Source organism: Rhinolophus sinicus, linkage group LG12, assembly GCF_036562045.2.
Source record: "Rhinolophus sinicus isolate RSC01 linkage group LG12, ASM3656204v1, whole genome shotgun sequence".
In the NCBI taxonomy this organism is placed as follows: Eukaryota; Metazoa; Chordata; class Mammalia; order Chiroptera; family Rhinolophidae; genus Rhinolophus; species Rhinolophus sinicus.
Window position 1 is genome coordinate 17,171,255 of NC_133761.1, and position 20,856 is coordinate 17,192,110.

The following is a 20,856-nucleotide window of genomic DNA, read 5'->3' on the forward strand; positions in this document are numbered from 1 at the left end:
GCCACCTGGTAGGAGCTACAAAGTGATCTGCCATTGACAGCTGCCTGTGCTGGGCTTCGAGGTGCCTAGGAGTGGTTATGCTGTGAACTAAGGCTGGCTGCCACTAGTGCTGGACTTGGGGTTGCCTAGCAAGAGGTACAGGGCACACCAAGAACAGCTGCTGCTTGTTTGAGCTTTTAGGACTTTTGAGAGATTTTAGGAAAGTTTGCAGCACAACCCCAAGCCGCTCACTTGTGTGCATTAGCCTCTGAAAGAGGTTCAGGCTAGGTGCGTGAATTGGGTAGGGTGGGGAGTTCTCAGAGAATCACCAGTATGAGGTGAGAGCATGTTAGCCAAATTAATGGAGACTCAGATTTGGCACCTACCTGCATCTTCTAGCTGGGTGAGAGGGCTCCACAAAGGAACAATGGCTCCTGCCAGCACTTTAGTCACAGAGAGAGCAGCCCTCTTCCTGGAGCCAGACAATTAAGTTCCTCCCCATATGCCCCTGGTGCTTTTTGAGTTTCTGCCCCTACTCCGGAACTCAGGATGAGTGTTTGTGGGTGAGTGAGTCTATGCTTGGGCTCTTTAAGAGGATGCGTGGCACTACAGCAATCCTCCATCTCACTGAGTCTGAGTCCCTGCTGATTTTCACAGCCAGATGTTGTGGAGACTCCTTTTCACAGCACTGATACTCCCTGCTGGGGAGCTTGGTGTGGAGCTGGCACCCGTTGCTTTTCAGTGAGGATCTCTGCAGCTGAGATAGCCCTCTTTCTTCTTAACTGCTGCATGTAGGGGTGGGACCAGCATGTTCACCCCTCCGTCCCTCTAACCAGTATTGACATGTCTTCCTCAGTATATCCTTATTTATAGGAGTTCTGTTCAGCTCGTCTTCAGGCAGTTCTCAAGGGTGGTTGTTCTATAATTTAGTTGAAATTTCGATGTGGTCCTGGGAGGAGGCAAACACAGTGTTTCCCTACTCTGTCATCTTGACTAGAAGTCTCCAGGTTAAACTTTTTTTTTTTTGGTCTTGATCTCATTTTTAAAAATTTTTAAACTTTTTATTTTGGAGAATTTCAAACATATGCAAAGGTAAAGAGGCAAAATTAAAGTGATTCCTCGTATACACTTCACCCACCTTCAACAATTATCAACTCATAACCAATCCTGTTTTATTTATACTTGCACCCACTCCTCTTCCTACTTTTGGGGGATTATATTGTAATACATTCCAGGCATCCTGTCACTTAACCTTTAAATATTTTGGTATGCATCTCTAAAGGATAACAACATTCTTTTAAAATACAACCATAATACCGTTTTCACACCTAAAATAAATAATTCATTGATATCTTTTTGAGCCTTACCTTTCATTAACTAGTGGACAAAGAGTTTGTCCAGTTTGAAAACATTTATTCTGCAACTTAAAATCCTATCAGTGGTTGAAGTAACACTTTAACATAAATTAAATCCAGTTAACTATATACGAGAAGTACACAATGCATCGTAAAAGAGAAGAGTTTATATCAGATGCACCTTTGTCCGTGAAGGGTGATTGATTCTGGACCATTGAGAGAAGCCGCAATAGTTACCTATATTCAATTATAATGCTAAGAAGGAAAAGGTACTAGTTAGCAAACTCTATCCCAGGAGTAATCCATAACCATTGCACCTCAGAATTTTCCTGAGGTGTGCAGAGACTTTTCTATACAGACTTGACATGACCAAAGAGAAATGCTGTTAGGTTTTGGAGGCAGCATCTCAAAGAGAGATATAGAGAAAGCTTTCCAAAACTCAGCAAACTTACAAACCACTAACAATTTCAGATGACATGAAATACTGCCTTCAAGGGAAACCTGCAAAGTATTGCCAGTGAGCCTAAAGTCTAGAATAGGTAACTGCCATGTCTTAGGCTTATACTTGTAAATGCAGTTTTCCACCATGAAGGTGGTGATTGTGAAAGCAAAAAGATACTGGAAAAGCTGGCTACCACTACTGATTTACAGATACTGAGACCTCCCTCCCTCCCCACCACACACATGGTTTAAAATGCTATTTTTAAAAGAAGACTGGAATATATGACAAAGACTTGGAAGAACATATTTGGTGCGAGACTTACCAGCATAATAAAAAAATAATAATGATGAGAGCTTGAAAGTAAAGTTTATAGGGGATAAAATTCTCCCAATGAAATTATAAAATAGTACTCTATGAAAGACAACTAACTTATATGACATAGAATACTGAGCTACTTGAAGTTAGAGACGACACATTCATTTTTATATCCCTTGTATCATGTAAACCACTTGAACCAGCAAGTGTTTGTAGCAATGAAGATTAGATACAGCTGCAAATAACAGAAAAAAACAAAAATGTCAAGACATGACTTTATTTCTTATTTACATAACAGAGCTCTGGAGGTAAGCAGTTGAAGAGTTACATGGCAGCTCCAAGCTGGCCCATCTCACTGCTCCACTATCCTTAGCATAATTCTTGTGCTTATGGTCCAGTATGGCTGCTGGAGTGCTAGCCATCACATCCATGTTCCAAGCAGCAAGGTGGAGAAAACAGAAGAAGGGTGAGATGCTTCTTTTTAAGAAATCTAGGAATGCCCACATAACACTGAGTAGAATATACTAATTTGGCCAAATCTAAATGCAAAGGAGGTTGGGAAATGTAATCTTTTTAGCTGGGTGCCATGTGCCACACTGAAAAAAAAGGGAGGTGAATGATGTTGGAACGGAATTCTCAGTTTTAGTTCTATAATTAAACTCAATTTAGAACTCAATACAGAATAGTGATCAATAGTGAAGGAGAAAATCAGTAGATCTCAGAAGGAAAGAATGGTAAATATGTTGAGGAAAATAAGTATGTCATTAGATATCCAAATATCAATAATAGTTACTGCAATAATATTAAAATAATAACTATTATTTAATGGACTCAAACAATGTGCCAAGCACTATGCTAGATGCTTCAGATATGTCATCTCATGTAATGAACACCACAACAATAAGGGTGTAGATATAATTACCTTGATTTTACAGATGAGAAAACAGCCTCAGGGAAGTTCAGCAACTTACTCAAGGTCACACAGCCTCTAGATGGATGAGCCATGATGCAAACCCAGATCTACCCGGCTCCAAGTCTATTCTTGCCCCTTGATGTGATCCACATGCCAGCAGCCTCAGAATTATCTGGAAGCTTGCCACACACACACACACATACACACACACACACACATTCTTGGGCCCCACTCCAAACTACTGGATGCAAAGCTGCATTTTAGCAAGATCTCAAGATGAGTTGTAAGCCCACTTAAACTAGAAAAGTATCACTGTCTGCCATGCTGCCATGAATATATAGACCTCTCTGATAATAAAACCTCAACTTTAGCGTTCTGTTACAATGTGAATTTCTATAAAATGCTAATTCCTCACATGCGATTAGCAGAAAGAAGAATGATTTCCGAATAACATGGAAGTTACACTAGTTCAAGTTTTCCCCCAACACATTATTTTTTGCCCCCACTAAGATGAAGCAAAGCACGTAACACACCTGAGCATCTGGCCATTTACACAGGACCGTACATGATGCCCTTTCACTTCAAGTCGCCTTTTGGCTTGGGTGAGCCCAGGCTGTGTCTTTGAAATGCTTACTGACGGGGTTTCTCATCTCTGTGCAATTTGCCCTCGTCTCATAACTCAGCAGCTTCTGCCTTTCCTTACACCCCTGCCATCAAACTACTGTCACCTTTTTAGGTAAAGTACTATATTTGCTATATTATTTCCTTGATTAGTGGTAATTTAACATGTCTTTTTAAGTTTGCAAAGATTTTTTTATTAGGATTGTTACTTTTTGTTATTTTGTATTTTTTTTATTTCTTTGGTGCATAGGTTTTATGAGATCTACCCCAACCCTATTTCCCTGATTTGCCCTACTATGTTTAGCAAGCAATTTTGCAGAATGGAAGGAACAATGTATACTTCCTTATAACAAAAATGCCTGCATTCTGGAATGACTAGAGGGGTTCTGAGGAAGCAATATCCATCTGCTTTTGGATAAGTACCCATTATTCTCAAAGATGCTGTATTATTACATAAGAGACGATGGGCTTGAAAATAGAGGAAATGCATCAAAACAGTCAATGACAAAAACTCCCAGCTAGAGAGCTACCATGGCTCATGGTGCTGAAATGTTGGCATAATGAAATTTTGAAAAAAGTCCCAGTGATTAACATAGACCCTGACCCAGCTTCTGCCTCTGCAGCTTCCCCTGCTCTCAACCTCCGTCCTTGACAAGCTCACAGCCCCACGTGGCCCAGTGACAGGCAACCTCCCTGGGCCCACTCCTGGGCCCTGCTGATTTTTCTTGGCTGACACCTACCTGCTGGGCAGACCCTTAATGCAGCCTTGACAGAGATGTTTGCAGCCCTTCTCCAGAGCACAGTCCTGACTCAAATCCTGAAGCTGAGCATGTGACTGTGAATGAAATCTATCATTTCAATGGCCTACAAAACCCTATGTGTTAAGAATTGATATTTCAGTACTGATGCTTTGTCTTTAATCCCTCTCCTCCTTATATAATTTCCATGCCTAGTTATAACATTTTTGACAATGATTGTTGTCCTTAAATATGTTCCCTTGTTAATCAAAATATTACCATCTCTTTTAGGGATTAAAAGAGATTGTTGACATTTAAAGAAAAGACAGAATCTACAATTTTTTTCAGTCACTTTCTGTCCATTTTTGTCTGCTTAACCCCAAAATCTTAAACAGGCTATTCACTCTTTCGGGACTTTACTTCAATGAACTTTAGAAACTACATGCAACAAATATTTTATACTTTGACTTTTCTTTATTTAAATACAATTTTTAAAAAATTCTGGATGCAACATACTTAATGCTCACCCATTACTAACATTGAAATACTCATGGAAATGTTTGCCTATTTCTCTCTTAATCTGATCCCTCCTACTTGCTACATTATTGTTTCTGTTCTGTTTTAAAAGTTTGACAACTCAGAGGAACAGTCTGCAAAATGGCGTGTAAATCTTAAACAACTCTGCTATTATGTGTTGGTCATCACTTTCTGTAAATTTGTATTTCACAGAAAATCTCACTTTTGTGAGTGTGTCATCATGAAATAATAAGACATGGAAAGAACACAGCTGTTTTATAAACATACTCAAGACAGTAGCAGCTTCCAGTTTCAGATAGTGATTGTCCCAAACCATACAGGTCATCAACTAAGTAATCAGAAAAGAAAAGCAGACTATTTTCAACTGAAGGAAAATTAATTCTGTAATTTAAATCTGGCCTGCTGTGATTTTAGTCAAACAAATTCACAGTTATTAAATTGACAAATGTACATTTATTTAATAATTATTTCCAAGTAAAGGAAATATTGACTGCAGCTAAATTTTACAGCAAGAAAAGTTAACTCGACGTTTTAGTATAAGGAAATGAATGAATATGTTAATAGGATAGGACTTCGAGCCAGAGCAGAATAGATACCTTGTTGAAATAAACCAAATCCAGCAGCTTCAGGTGACTAGAGTTGTATGTGAAGAAACTATATAAAAATCCATGAAAGGGAAGTTGGGCTTGGATGCAGAACTATTGGGTAAGAATAAATGGTTCAGGAGAGAAGAAGTGGTAGTACCTTGGGAGTTCAGTACTGGAGAAAGAGGAAAGGTAAGAGAGAGAGAGGTAGAGCGATAGAGATAGGGATAGATATATAGTGACAGACAGTAAGAGAGAATAACTTTTTCAAATAATTATTATAAATAGGCGTAGAGCAAAGCATAATTAAGAGGGGCATTTGGAGTATCCATGTGTTTGCTGATGTTCTTAAAAGTTGTATATCTGATAAATACTTGTCATACCTTGCTATTTCATTACTCAGGAGGTAGAAGGAACAAGAGAAATTTACTGAGTAATTACTCAGTTCCAAGCACTATGCTGTGTATGTGTGTGTGTGTATACATATATGATATATGTATATGATATATATGTATATCATATATATATGATCTCATTTAATTCTTTCAACAGTCATGAAAAGTATTATCCCCATTTTTATAGATAAAGAAATCAAAGACCAGAGATGTTAAATAAATTACATGTGGTAAAATACCTGGGAGGACAAAGAGATGAATTTGAACCCAAAATCCATCCTTCATAACCATCCTTCAAAGACAGAACTGTTAGAAACCCTGGAAGGGCCCAGGATTTAAGGGTAATTCTTGGTGATAATGAGGAATGTATGTGCTTAAATAGTATCAGCTTTTCTGCATATTCTTTTATTTTAAAATGCATCTACACTCAGAAACTATGACAGAGAAATAAATTATTCCTCCATTTTTTAAGAAATTCCAAAACAGGCAGTTTAAAAACTAGCACACGATTGGGCTGGATTGGATTGAAAAAGTATTAGTTGTCCACGTCAAAAAATGACATTCTCACTATCCTCTACTCTGGCTAAGAAGATTTTATCTAATTCTGGATGCCATTCTCTAGAAAGGAAAAAAAAATAGAGAGGAGGATAATGGTGATAATAATAACAATGAAAATAGTAATAAAAATAACTTAAATTATTTCAATATGCCATGCACCATTCCAAATGCTTCTACATGTATTAATTCATGAATCCTCACAATAACCTCAAATAAGAAACGCAAATGAAACACAGAGTTAAGACACCCCTGGTCATATAAGTGGTAAGTGGCAGGACCTTTTTGTAAAGCCCTGGAATTTGGGGCAGAACGGGGACCATTTTTTACAGTAATAGTCTTACCCTCAGTAATACAGAGGATCAGGGAAGACTATCTTGAGGAAGTGACTTTTTAACTAATTTGTAGAAGGTCAAGAATTAGACGAAAGGGAAGGTATGGAAGTGCAAGACCGTTCTCACTAAGCACTGGGAACAACAAATGCAAAACCTCAAGGCAGGAGTGCTCATGGTGCACTTGACAATTGAAAAGGCAGAGTGGAACACACAGAGAGGAAGAGGGGGGCAAGAAAGGAAGCTGGAGCAGGAGGCAGGAGTGATCATTGTGTCATCTTAAGCATTTTGAGTAATAGCCTAAAAGCTATAGAAGATTTTATAGAAGAGGAGGCGAGTGATCAGATATGTGTTTTGCAAAGGTTCATTTGACTGCATTGCAGATCATTGATTACTGAAGGATGACAAGTCTGGAGGTGGAGACACCAGTTAAGGCAGCCAGTGAGAGAATTTGAAGTTTGACGTTAGATGGGTGAGAAAACAAAACCCTCGTATAAACCTCTTCCATCTGCCCTCAGTGTGTGTCTTCCCAGTCTAGTCCATGTAATCCTACAAGCCCCAAACCAGGAGGAATCAGCTTTGCAACCCCCTCTACCACAACCCCATAAGGAATCAGTCACCAATTCTTACTAGTTTTATTTCCTAAAAAACAAATGAACACAAATAAACACAAATTACATCTGGGCATTTACTTTAGTCCTCTTTAGTATACTTGGATGGTCTTTTTAAAATGCAGAAGCTTCCCTTAGTGTTCGGACACACGGGCTTTTCTTTTCCTTTATCCCCATCTTGCTCTCTACTGCCACAGGACTTTTGCACATGCCGTTCCCTCTTCCTGGAATTCAACCTTCTTTCTCAGGGAAGACCTTCTCTCCCACTGCCCAGCTTCCCCACTGTCAGGTCGCCCTCTATACCCGGCTTCTGCTTCGTGACACAAATATTTCTAGAAAATTTAAGATCCCTTCCTGGCTATACTGCAAGCTTCATGAAGGTAGGTACTATCTCTGTTGTATTCATCATTATATCCCAGATCCTACCTATCACATTCTGTGGTTCAGAGAGGGCCATGTATAATATAGGTCGATTAAATGAATGAGACCCTACATTTTATGGGACTTGCTTAAGGGTTTTATGTTACTTTCGTCGCTAAGAACCATTAAAGTACATTTTTTATGTCAGGGACACACAAAACTGCACAACGACAGTTCTTTCCTTTAAAACAAGTGCAATAAAGCCGAACTTAAAGCACTTCACTGGCAAGCACTGCGCCTGCGCTACTTTCCAGGTTGACAACGCTGGAAGACCCTCTAGCAAGAGAATCACCCTTGCGCTTGCTCAGTTCGGCGCTGTACAACCAGGAGGCGGGTTCCAAAGAAAAGGAAATGGTCAGTGCGCCTGCGTCGCTCCGTCTGGGGCTTACGCTCACTGCGCAGGCGCACAGGTACCATTTTGACCGTAAACATCCTGCCGATTTGAACCGAGGATTTGGGCGGCAGGAAGAGTCGCGGCGTAACGGCAGCCATCTTGTTTGTTTGAGTGAATCGGAAAGGAGGCGGCGGCTGTGGCGGCGGCGGGAGCTGCTCCGAAGCTACACCTCACAAGGGCTCCCCCCCTTTCCCCGCCCCCTCCCCCGACCCTTTTCCCCTCCCCAGGCCACCCAACCCGCCCAACTCCCGGCGGAGAGCGAGGTAAGATTCTCGGCGGACCCCTTCTTATTCTCCGGCTCCCTCCCCCCACCCCTTCCCCGCCGTCTTGCATTCGGGGAGCCGGACTCGGCTGGGCAGGGCAGCGGGAGGAGGCGGCAGTCGCCGCGCCCGGGGACGCGGGCCGCGCTGCCACTCTCGGAGCCCCGCCACCCGCCCAGGCCCCTTCGACCGGGGCCTGCCCTCGACCAGGACCCGTGCAGCCTGGGCCCGCATCATCATCGCCGGTTCGGTAACAAATGGTCCTGGTCCATTGCAAGGTCCGAAAAGCCGTTCCTCCGCGGGTCCCTCGGGAAGCCGCCTCTCCCCGAGGAGGCGGAGGGAGCCTTGGGCCGCCGAGGGAGAAGAGGAGGTTTGAACGAGCCCGCTCTGGGGACTGGGCCGCCTCCTCCTCGGGTAAAAATGGCTGTCTGGGAAGACGCGGGAGTCGGGGCGGGAGGAGGCGGCGGCGGGCCCGGCTCCAGTCGTGCCAGCTCGGAGGGGCAGCCACCAGCGCCGAATTTGAGTGCGTGGGTCGGAGACCTGCGACCCTGCCGTTGCGGGCGCCGTGGGGCCGGAAGGCGGCGGCGGGCCCCTCGCCGGGGACTGCTGCTCCTGCTCCTCATCTTTTTTTTTTTTTCCAAAGGAAGAATTTCATGTTGGGAATAGTAAATGTTGGACAGACCAATAGAAAACGCGACCAAGGGAAGTTGCTTCTGATTCTTAGGAAATTAGCATAATTGGTTTTCCCCCGGACTTTTCTAATGGTGAAGGGTATTGAGTGTTGTAGAGACGTACTGGGGAGGTGTGTTTCTGAGAAATACTCTTGTGTCTTTTAACCCCGCTGAGAAAGGTTTTGCGAATGATGGCTGTGATAGTGTGGGGTGACTGTCGCGTTGTGCTGCCAGACTTAGCGGCATTCTTCACATTTGAAAGCAAATGTTGGAGAGTTTGGTCACCTTATGGTTTGCTAGGCTGTCTTCAGTGTTCAAAAACGCGGTTGTGTATTTAAGGGTTTCTGGTAAAGGATTGTGTTTAACGACTTCTCTTTGCAAGCGAAAGTTAACGTTTGCTCCTGTTAACACGGTTTAGAATAACCACTAAACTCCAAAAAAAAATTCCTATCTTTAAAATGAATGGAAATGCCAGTGAGCTGTGTGAGTCTGCAGAATTTTGGAGACAGGCTGGAGAAGCTTTCCTAAGTTGTAGAGTCATTCAATTTCTTTGTTTAATGTTGGAGGTAACTAAATAATTGTTTTTGAGAAGACATTGATGAGACATATGACATATCCAGGGATTAACAGTGTGTAGATAGTTGAAGTGACAGCAAGTCACTTAGTAACTAATGGACATAGTGCTTTTTATACACAAGTCAAAAATAAACTTGGTAACGCATGATCGTCATTTACTTTTTGTGTGTGTTTATAAAGGCAACATATTAGTCTAGAGTTGTTTTCCACCTAGAGGTATATGTTTAAAGTATTCTTAACATTGAGAATTTCTTTCCTGATAAATTCCTATTCATTGGAGCACAAAATTTCTGAGAAATTTTTTTCTTTATAGATTGTTACAGAAGGGGAATTTCTAATTCTTGAGAAATAAAGCTTTTGTGTTTTTTTAATGTCAAAATTGTTGGGCATGATCATGCTGATGGCATATGTTGTGTGATTTTTTTTTTTCGAACTTACTATTTGCATCTACAGTGGCACTGTGTTAGATATGCTGTTCTATTTAATTCTCATAATTCTGTTTGGTAAATATTCCCATTTTATAGAGAAAGCTGAGACTCAGATGTTACATAATTTTTACAGAACAACTAAGGAGGGAGCTGAATTTGAACCTGCGACTCTCCCATTGTAAAAAATTCTTGTTCAAAGAATGTTAGTACCAGAAGGGAAGGGAAGCTCTAGTGTGCAGGTTTGGAAATACCTTCTGTCCCTGAGACACTCCTCCAGCCCTCCAAAAAGATAATTCCATTCTTATCTGAAGTATTGACATTTTCCAAAGGTAGTGGATCACCGAATTTTCAACCTTCCTGGTTTATGTAGTTAGGGAAAGTGAACTACAAAGATTAATTAACTTGGTAGTTAATGGCAAAGCAAAATTGGGTCTTGACTCCCAATATATTAATTTGTACTTTAAATAGGTGATGTATATGTATGCCCCAAAGTTGAAAAAAAAATACAAAAAGATAAGCCTCACTTTCCAGACCTACTTTCCAAAGGTAACCAGTGTCATTAATTTCATTTGTACTCTACAGATTTATGCTTATGCAACTGCATGTAGTTTATATATAGAGAGGCGCTTCTTTTAATACATATATTGTGTTTAAGGCTGCATAGAATTCTGTTGTATAGCTGCATTAGTTAAAAGTCCATTATTGCCGCCCACGTAGGTTACCGTATTGCTAATATTTTGCTATTAAAAGTCATGCTGGGAAGGCAGCATAGTGTTGTAGTTAGAGTCGTGGGTTCTGAAGTTCATGTACCATTTGCATTAAATACTAGTGACCATTTGGCACATTACTTATTGTCTCCTCTTTGTTTCCTGGTCTGTAAAATGGGCAGGTATAAATTTACCTTGTAGGACTGTCATGAAGAGAATGGACACATAACATACTTGGAGCTTAGTAAGAATTTTTTTTTAAATGTGTTATTAATATGCATCTCCAAGTATATATATTTTTAACATTACTGGCAGTGAGGTTTTGGTTAGAAAGTATGCGTGTTTGAAATTTTCATAAGATGTTGACAAATTGCTCTTCAAAGAGGTCATACCAGTTTATACAGTCTGTGTCCTGCCTTGCTTCCTAACAAATGAGTGAAATACTTTAATGACTAACATCATTGTAGAAACATGAGCTGTAGTTTGACTGGTTTTTTTTGCAAAGATCTTGAAGAAAATGCCCCCACCCCCTGCTTTTTTTGCCTTTCTGAGTATGTTCTAAAATATCAATCTTTTTGCCATTTCACATCAGACTTAAATTTTATTTTTTAGGACTAGTTAAAAAAAGTTGTTTACTGCTTTAGAAAAAAATTGAGAAATCATGAAATTGCTAAACTGTGGGACCAAAGGCAGGCTTTCTGCTCAGTCCTTTTGTAAAGGATTAGCAGAATTTTCAGTCTTCAGAACCTGCAGAGATTAATCAACTTTTTTGTTTTAAGATTGGGTCAAGTTTGATATTAGTAAGAGAAACAGTGGTTTAAAAGGCAACAAGGATTACACTTTCTCCTTATTTAGGTATAAGCCAGTAGTTGATCCAGCACTGTGCCTTGGGCTTCCTTTAGTTATTAGGGTGATTTCCTCTTGCTAATTGTTTCCCAGAATAATTTTAACACCACTCTGCTTTAGTTACCCCCCCCACCCCCATGCCAGAAAAGCATCTATTTAGGAATCTGCCTGGGCATAGCTGGGATATTTTAGGCATGGTGCTCTGGGCAGCAACTGAAGTGCTGGCATAAGCTACCACACCTGTTGAGAAGTGTTTTAATGTCTAAAATCTCCAGAATTGTTTACATATGTCAATTATTAGATCACTTGGTGTAGTCTATTTCATTATTCATTAAGCACATATTTAGTAGTTGTCACGCAACAGGTAGCATTATAGAAGTTTTTATTTGGAACACAAGTATCTTAGGTAGTGAAACTTGTGATTTGTGTATGACAGTGACTATATTTCTAAGCACATACTGCCTTATTGGATTTCTCCAAATCCTGTAGATTTTGTTTATAATGCCATAGAAGCAACTTAATTATTGTGCTAACAAACTTTAAGGCTTGAAGTCAAAGTGCTGTTTGCAACATGGGAGGCTGTCTTTGATTATGGGAATCATAATATTTTGATCTATAAAATACTGCTGAGAGGGAAACAACGTAACACGTATGCTTGAGGTTTTATTATTTAATGCTTCTACTTCAGTGTTTGATCTGAATTCTTCCTAGTTTAGTATTCCTTAGTTCTCTTTTTAACCACATTTGAGAGAAAGTGTTCACAACATTAAGCAATTAATGAAGCCTGTTTTATTTTTCCTTTTGAGAAAGTTTTCCTAGCAATTAATGATCCCTTAGGAGCATCTGTTCAGAGAATGTCAGAATTTCAGGATCCTTTGCTATAATGGAAAATGGAGATGAGGCAAACCTGACTGAATTACTCTTGCACCACCACCCTCTGCCCTCCTGAACATTTTTGACAGGCAGTTAATCTCTTGCCTGTGCGTTTAACTAACGTTTATTTTCTGTACATCATTGGAAAGAATGGGCACAGTTTTTAATTGAAAGTACAAAAAAAGCAAAGTTCTAGTTTTAAAATTTGCAGTCTTCATTGTCAAAACATGAAAATTAGAGTTAACTTACTCTGAATCTTTTTTTTAAGCTAATTCAAAAGAAAGTTGATATTCCCACTAGCAGTGTGTGAGAGATGCAGCTTCTCTGTATCCTCACCAGCACTTGGTGTTACCGTTAATTTTTATTTTAACTCTTGTAATAGGTGTACAGTGGTATCTCATTGGGTTTTAATTTGCGTTTTCCTAATGACCAATGATGTTGAGCATCTTTTCTTGTTATTATTTGCCATCAGTATATTCCCTTCTGTGAAATTTCTCATTTCTTTGCCCATTTTCTAACTGGATTTTTTTCACTGTTAAGTTTTGAGAGTCTTTTATATATTCTAGATCAGATCCCAGTCAGATATGTGGTTTGCAAATTTTTTTTGCCATTCTGTGTCTTGTTTTTGCATCCTTGATGGCGTCCTTTATAGAGCAAAAGTTTTTAATTTGATGAAGGCCAGTTTATCGGGGGTTTTCCTCTTATGGGACATGTTTTTGTTGTGCTGTCTAAAAATTCTTACCAAGCGTTGTGTACAAAAGGTTTGCCCTATGTTTTTTTCCCCTAAAAATTTTGTAGTTTTACATTTAAGGCTGTGATTTATTTTGAATTATCCTTTTATATAATGTGTGAGGTTTGGGTCAAGATTTTTTTCCCCCTATGGATGATACCCACTCACTCAAGTACCATTTGTTGAAAAGATTAGTCTTCCTCCTTTGAATTGCTTTTGCATCTTTGTGAAAAATCTGTTGGACTTATTTTTATGAATCTATTCTAAGTATTGAAATTGGGTTAAACTAAATCTTCCCACTATATTCTTTTTCAAAATAGTTTTAACTATCTAGTTCCTTTACCTTTCCATATAAATTTTAGAAAAACTTGTCAAATCTCAGTAGGATTTTGATAGAAGTTGTATTAAGTTTTAAAACTAAACATACACTTAACATACTACCTAGCAATCACATTTCAGGACATTTGTCCCAAAGAATGAAAACTTAGGTTGTCAAAAAGTCTATATACACAAATATTTAAAGCAGCTCTATTTGAAATAGCCCAAAACTGGAAACAACCAAAAGTCCTTCAATAGGTGAATGGCTAAGTAAATATCCATCCCATGGAATGCTACTCAGCAATAAAAAGGAACATGCTGTTGATACATGCAACAACTTGGATGGATCTCAGAGGCATTATGTTGAGTCCGAAATGCCATTCTATAAAAGTCACTTACTGTATGATTCCATTCATGCAACATTTTCAACATGACAAAAATCAGAGGTGAAGAACAGAGTGGTAGTTGTCAGGGCTTAGGAGTGGTACCGAGCAAGGGATGGATGGCAAGGGCTAGAGAGCGGGAGCTCTTCGTGGGGATGAAATAGCTCTGTATCTTATTCGCCTGGGTGGTGGTTACCCAAACCTACACGTGTGATAGAACATCAAAGAACTATTACATGTACCAACGTCAGTGTCCTGGTTTTGGTAGTTTTATGGCTATGTAAGAGGTCACCATTGGGGAAAGCTAGTTAAAGGGTACATGGGACCTCTCTGGGATTCCCTGTGAATCTATAATTACTTCAAAATAAAAAAGTTTGGCAAACTTTTTAAGTACTTTTCATGTGTTATGGGTGTGCTTGAGTTTATTTCTGTAAAAGCATGATGTATCTTATTCTAGTCATGGACGTATTAGAGAAAAATAGAAATTCACTTGGCAAATGGACTTTCAAAAATCTATGAAAGGGGAAAATAAAATAAGGGAAATAGCAATTTACACAGTTACCGTGTTTCCCTGAAAATAAGACCTACCCCGAAAATAAGTCTCAGTGAAGATTGTCAGACAGACAGACAGACACATTTAGTACGTTATGACGATGTTCCAGAAGATGACATGACTGTATTTGAATAAATGTAGATTGTTGTACATGAGAAAAATAAGACATCCCCTGAAAACATGCCCTAATGCGTCTTTTGGAGCAAAAATTAATATAAAACCCCATCTTATATTCAGGGAAATACAGTATAAGACCAGTTCTTATTTTTGGGGGAAACACGGTAATATACTCCAACCTGAAGTTTTAAGGCTGCCTTTTTTTCTTATGTATTAATACATTAGATGGCTAGAAAAAAAAAAATATGAATAACATACTTGTATTTCTACTGAGGCTATTTCAATCATAAGATAAATGTTATACTGCATCACGGTCCTGAATTTAGTTGTTAAATTATAAGTAGGTAAGTGCTTTTCAAGTTCTTGAGTTGAGAAAACTGTGTATGTAATATTTTACCTTTTTAAGCCTCCGCTTTTCTAAACTTCTCTTCATGGCGCCAGCACACCTATTTGTGTTTGCTTGGTGGAATAGGAAATGCTCATCCTACGGTAGTAATTACTGTATAAAGCCAAGATTCTCAATTTTTAATGGGGTTCTAAAAATGGAAGTTCCTACCTCCATTGTGTGGTAGAGTAATAATATTTGTGCCTGAGTGTTTTTCTTTTTGGCCAGGCTTTTCTTGCCAGGAAGAATATATTCTCTAGCTTTTGGCCAGAAGCAGACTTTATTTCCACAGTCAGTAATCAGGAATGTAATTAACACTTTATGGGGCTTCAAAAAAATATGAGTTTTCTGATGACAATTTTTACTTTGTAAAAAAAGTAGCACTTTTATTTTAAGATGACAGTGAGGCATGAAAGTAATTTGACTCTTTTGTCCCATTTCCCTTCAGCTCTTACTATTTTGGAGTCTTGTCCTCCCCAAATTAAAGCAGTAGGTTGTTGTTGTCGTTGTTTTAATACATCCTATATTTAATGCAAGCCCTTAATAGTTCTCATATCAGTAATAGAAAATTTTATTTTCAGGTTTCTTATGATAAATACTTCAATTCTCATGGTGTTTATATTAACTTTTTTCCTCTTCAGGTTTCTTCCTGTTTCATAGTCAACCAGAACAATGTTCTACGCACATTTTGTCCTCAGCAAAAGAGGGCCGCTGGCCAAAATTTGGCTAGCGGCCCACTGGGATAAGAAGCTAACCAAAGCCCATGTGTTTGAGTGTAATTTAGAGAGCAGTGTGGAGAGTATCATCTCACCAAAGGTATGTTTGATGTTCATATTTTTGTCTATTTTGTCTTTTTTTTTATTGATACGTAAGGTACAGTTCTACAAAACAACTTTTTAGGTAGGCATCTATGGATATTGGAGGCAAAGAGAATCTATAGATAAGCCAGAATTCCAGTTTGATAGTCTTTTCCCTTTAAAAAAATCTATAAATACACAGATATTTTCATTTGTCTGTTTAATGTTAGATAAGCATACAGTAGGGACCAAATATTTTATTTTTGGCTTTCTAGATGTTTTTGTACTAAAATAAGTGTGTGGGTGTTTCTCACTTAGGAATTTACAAAATATTCAAAGCAAGGACCCATTAATTCAAAAAGGTTGCAGGGGGCAGATCTGTCTTATCCACCTGACAGAACAGTACCCTTACCACTTGCTCCCCCTAAGCTTCACAGACCTACTTGCTGATTCTTGAAAATACCAAGCATTTTCCCCACTTTAGAACTTTTTAACTTGCTCTGCCCTTCCCCTAAATATTTCATTACTGTCTGTCTCCCACTAGAATGGAAGCTTCATGTATACCCTTTACCTTACCTGTGTTGTTTACTGAGTACTCTGTTCCTAGAGGAACTTTTATTAACATCTTCTGAAACTGTAAGGTACAGTTCTATAAAACAGTTCTGAAGCAGTAGTTTCCACCCTTGGATTTCACAAATAATATAACTTGGAGTAATACGGGGGTTTTGTGTTGCCTAGAAAGGACCTTTAAAACACACAGACACAATTACATCTAACATTAGCATTTCACTAGAACAGACATATTCAAAAATGTATGAAGGACTAATCTCAAAGGAAATCCTTAAATATAATTTGCATCGTGTGTGTGTGTGTGTGTGTGTGTGTGTGTGTGTGTGGTGTGTAACATCTGTGTTCTAAAGGTCGTTTCTTGACCTTGTATTTGTACATACATGCACTAACGTCCTCTTGTGAAAACATTCCACATCACCACAGTCTGGACCGGGATTGGGAGCTATGCTTACAATTGGCAGTTTGGACCATGCTGGCATAATGTGTTAAATAAGAGTGTTCTTTATTGCTGAAAGAGCGAGGTGTTCTCAGAGGAATAAAGCAGGGATGTTGCAAAGACTTGTTCAGAAAAGTTATGTGGAGAAGTGATTGTTCGTATTTTGAATTAGGATAAATCACAAAGTTTCTGTCTGTGGAATTTTGGCTGGTTTTAGAATTGTAGCTAGTGAAATTTACTGATTTTAAAGATATTTCTATTGTGTTATTTCTAAGACAATATTAATTTCAAAACTATTAAAACGAAAACTTCACAGAGGAATACAAGTGACCCATAGTCCTACCACCTAGAGAAACCTTTAGTATTTAGTAGACTTTTATTTGCATGTATTTTACACATAACTTTTCTTCCTTTTTATGCATGTACACAAATACTGCATTAATATGTTTTGTAACAAGACTGCATTCAGAAAAAGCTCTGTTCATAGCTCTGCCATCATTTTTAATGGTTGCATTGTACAGTATCATAGTCTCTTATTCACAGAACTTAAGTACCAAAAGCAGAAACAGATTTGACCAAAATTGACGTGAGAGCATTTGAATACTCAATTTACTACAGAAATACTAGTGTGTAGGATTGTGGGCGGCTGCTCCAGACTCTCCTAGGAATGTTTAATACATGGCATATGCACTCTGTTACCTTTATAGTGTTCAGAGAGCTCTGAATTCCAAGCACATTTGGCCCCTAGGATTCCAGATAAAGGATTATGGACCTGTAATTGATTAGTTTGTGTGTGATTGATTGATTGATTTTGATAATCCATATTTTTTCCTAATTTTTTGAATTTTTATTCCTCTGATGCTACAATGCAGACATTAAAAATTATGTTACGAACAGAGACTTTCGTAAATGCAGCCTCACTACCAAACAATGTGATGCAATTTTTATATACACACATGGAAAGAAAAACATGAGTATATGCACATAAAAGTCTAGATAGACGGCATACCAAAATATTATTAAAGATTTCTCTAGGTGGTAGGATTATAGTTTTTCTTTTATTTCCCTCTTTTTAAAAAATAACCATTTAGTAAACGTTGCCTTTTAAATCTTTTGTTCACATCCATAAGTCTTTCCTTAATATTGATGTTTAGGAATATAATTGATGGGCCAGGAGATAATAAACTTATTTTTTTAGATTTCTGATATTAACAAGTTGCTCTTTGGGGAGATTGTACCAGTTTACACTGCTGGTCGAATTGTATGGGAACATGTCTTTTTACTTTTTTTAGGTATGCTTACCAAGATAAGTGAACAGAAAAGGAAAAATTTAGCTCCTTTCTTGAAATTGAAGTGGCTAATCTTTAACATCTATAAGCAAATACTGAACATGAATTGGCTTAAAAGGACCACACATTTTTTCATAGTATGTGCAGAGTACTTTGTAGTCTATTAGGGACACTACAAAAGAGTACGAGATGATCTGAAATATGAAGGTATGCACCAACAGCTGCAAAAGAAGGCACACATAAGGTTCGAGAATAATGTAAAAGATTGTAGACTATATATGAGAGAGAGAATAACTTACTTTAAGAACCATTTCCAAGTGGATTTTTATATGATTGATTTTGTTGTATTGTGATAGATATGTCCACAGAGTAAATTGACCTGAAAAGTTCCAACGTTTGCTCTTGGTGTGCAGTTCCTGTTATGGGGAAATGTTGGCTTAATTGTTGAGAGTAAGTGTCAGACATATGACTGAGTTGCAACTGCATACCTTTCTTGCATCCTTTCCCTTCTCTCTGGGTGGCACAACCACTGGCAACCTCTACAGAGCTTTCCCTGGATACATAGCCGGTGTTCTTTTATTATACCTACACTCTTAACATGAGCCAGCTGCTAAACTCTGAACCAAACTAATCCAGAAAGAAAGCCTTTGCCTAAACATCACTTTGAAAGGTGGTGAATTCTGAATAAGATAATGGCAAGCAAAGTTTTTTTTTTTCTCCTCTCCCTCTTTCTTTCTTAGTTGAAGGTGCAGTCAATATTAATTTTAAATTTCTTAAGACCACATCATGAAAGTAGATTCTCGTTTTCCATTAGGAGCAATGTTTTAACGGGATTATTTTTCATATCAGAGATTTATCATCTGATAAGTCTTTGATTTTATCACAAATTATACTTTTAGACACCTAAAAATTTATAGCAGTAAACTTCATAATTTATGCTGCAAGTCACACGAAGTCATAAATATAGAGCCCGAGTCATTATAAATAGAATTCCTAGATGCTATAGAGATTACACATATAACTTAAAAAATAACATTTTGTTTTATAAGTAATATAATTTATTCATAATTTAAGCAAATGTTTAGTAATGTTCTTTGCTACCTTAGAATTGACTCATTTTATGGTATGATTTGGAAAACGGTCTTGGAGAGTTTGAGTTCATGTTGTCGTATTCTTTCAAAAATTGTCCTTACTATAGCCAGGGGAAGTTTGAATCTTTTTAATTCTCTCATTCTTTTCCCAACTACTGTGTCTCATCCCACATAAGTATTGATCAAGTTCTCCCTCAACAAAAACAGGATGGAGGAGTGTATTTATTGTGAAAAAGATGGGTACCGTTATCCTTTACCAGTATGCTTTCCAGTCAAGTAATAAAAACTCAGTGAAAAGCGTCTTAAACAATGAGGAAGTGAACAGTCTTACTTAATTAGAAGTTTAGAAATAGCAAAATTTAGGATTTAGCGGTTCAGTGATGTCATTCAAGGACTCACTGTTCTTAGTTTGTTGGCTTTTTGTCCTCATACTTAGGGCCTCGTTGTTACAGGATGACTGCAAGCCCCACCTATGTCACAACACAGGAAAAGGAGAAGGAAGAGAGGGACAGTCTTTTAATGGGCAAATCTTTCTTAGAAATTCTGACATACTTTTACACTTCTCTTGGCTGAACTAGGTTACATGCCCACTCCAGGACAAACATTAGCAGAGACGACTGAGACGATCAGTCATCCTTTGAGGCTGGGGACATTCTGTTCCCAAACAAAATCATTTCAGTTGGGCAGCAAGGAGCAATGGCTCTGCTCTGGATTAGCAACCCAACGTGCCACATACTTCTTAATGTGCTAATGACAACCATCCATGGGACACCTTAGTACCTGCATCACAGCTACCTTCACATCTGTGTTAATGTATGAATTACTGCTAGTCTATCCTTCGGGGATATCAGGGAATTTAGAGGTAAAGGCAGTGAGGACTATAGGTGATTATGAGGTATCTTCAAATAAATGATATAAAAAATCTGAAGAGATAAAATAAAAACTGCCTATAAATTGCACAAAATAGAAGCTTTGAAGTATGATTGCCTCTAAACCAGAAAATTAACTTTATACATTAGACTAATATTAATGTTTTATTCACAGGTAAAGATGGCACTCCGAACATCAGGACATCTCTTACTGGGAGTAGTTCGAATCTATCACAGAAAAGCCAAATATCTCCTTGCAGACTGTAATGAAGCATTCATTAAGATAAAGATGGCTTTTCGGCCAGGTACTGACTTTTTTTTTTTTTTTTTTCAGTTTCTCGTGTTCAGTGTGAAACATTGCTAAAAGATATTCTAGATCAGCATGTTTTGTTTTAATTTCAATATAAGGGACCCTTCAAAATAGGGCATGGCTGGAACAGGCAGTGGTTCAACGGAGAAACATTTACTTCTGTTATACCTATGTAATTATTTTTAACTTAAGTTGTTGAGAATTTATTAAATGTTCTCTGTAGTTTTTTGTTATTTTACTTTAGCTAGTAATTGATTCTAAAACTGGACTCTAGCAACCAAACTTCTATCTGTATAGGTAACTACTAGGTATTTAGCTAAATTCATATATCATTCTGTAATTTTTTAAAGCATTGATGAAATTTTATTCTAATTAATTTAAATGTATAGGAGAGATGCCTTATGTATTAGTTTCTATTGGGGTTATAGTCTATTACACAATTGTACTGTATTGTATG

General features: G+C 38.2%; 1 protein-coding gene across 4 annotated transcripts in view; it reads left to right on the forward strand.

Annotated features, from left to right (window-relative positions):
* Positions 1-20,856, forward strand: part of RAD21 (RAD21 cohesin complex component) — a 56,080-nt gene that overhangs the window by 19,709 nt on the left and 15,515 nt on the right. Inside the window, exons 1-3 of one of the 4 annotated variants that reach the window (XM_019714117.2) lie at positions 8,240-8,453; positions 15,679-15,853; positions 20,265-20,394. In XM_019714117.2, coding sequence (XP_019569676.1) covers positions 15,710-15,853; positions 20,265-20,394 — 274 coding nt within the window. In that variant the 5' untranslated portion in view covers positions 8,240-8,453; positions 15,679-15,709. Of the gene's footprint in view, positions 1-8,239; positions 8,865-15,678; positions 15,854-20,264; positions 20,395-20,856 lie in introns of those variants that run through there. The other 3 variants (XM_019714249.2, XM_019714203.2, XM_074317083.1) reach the window with 3 other exon arrangements.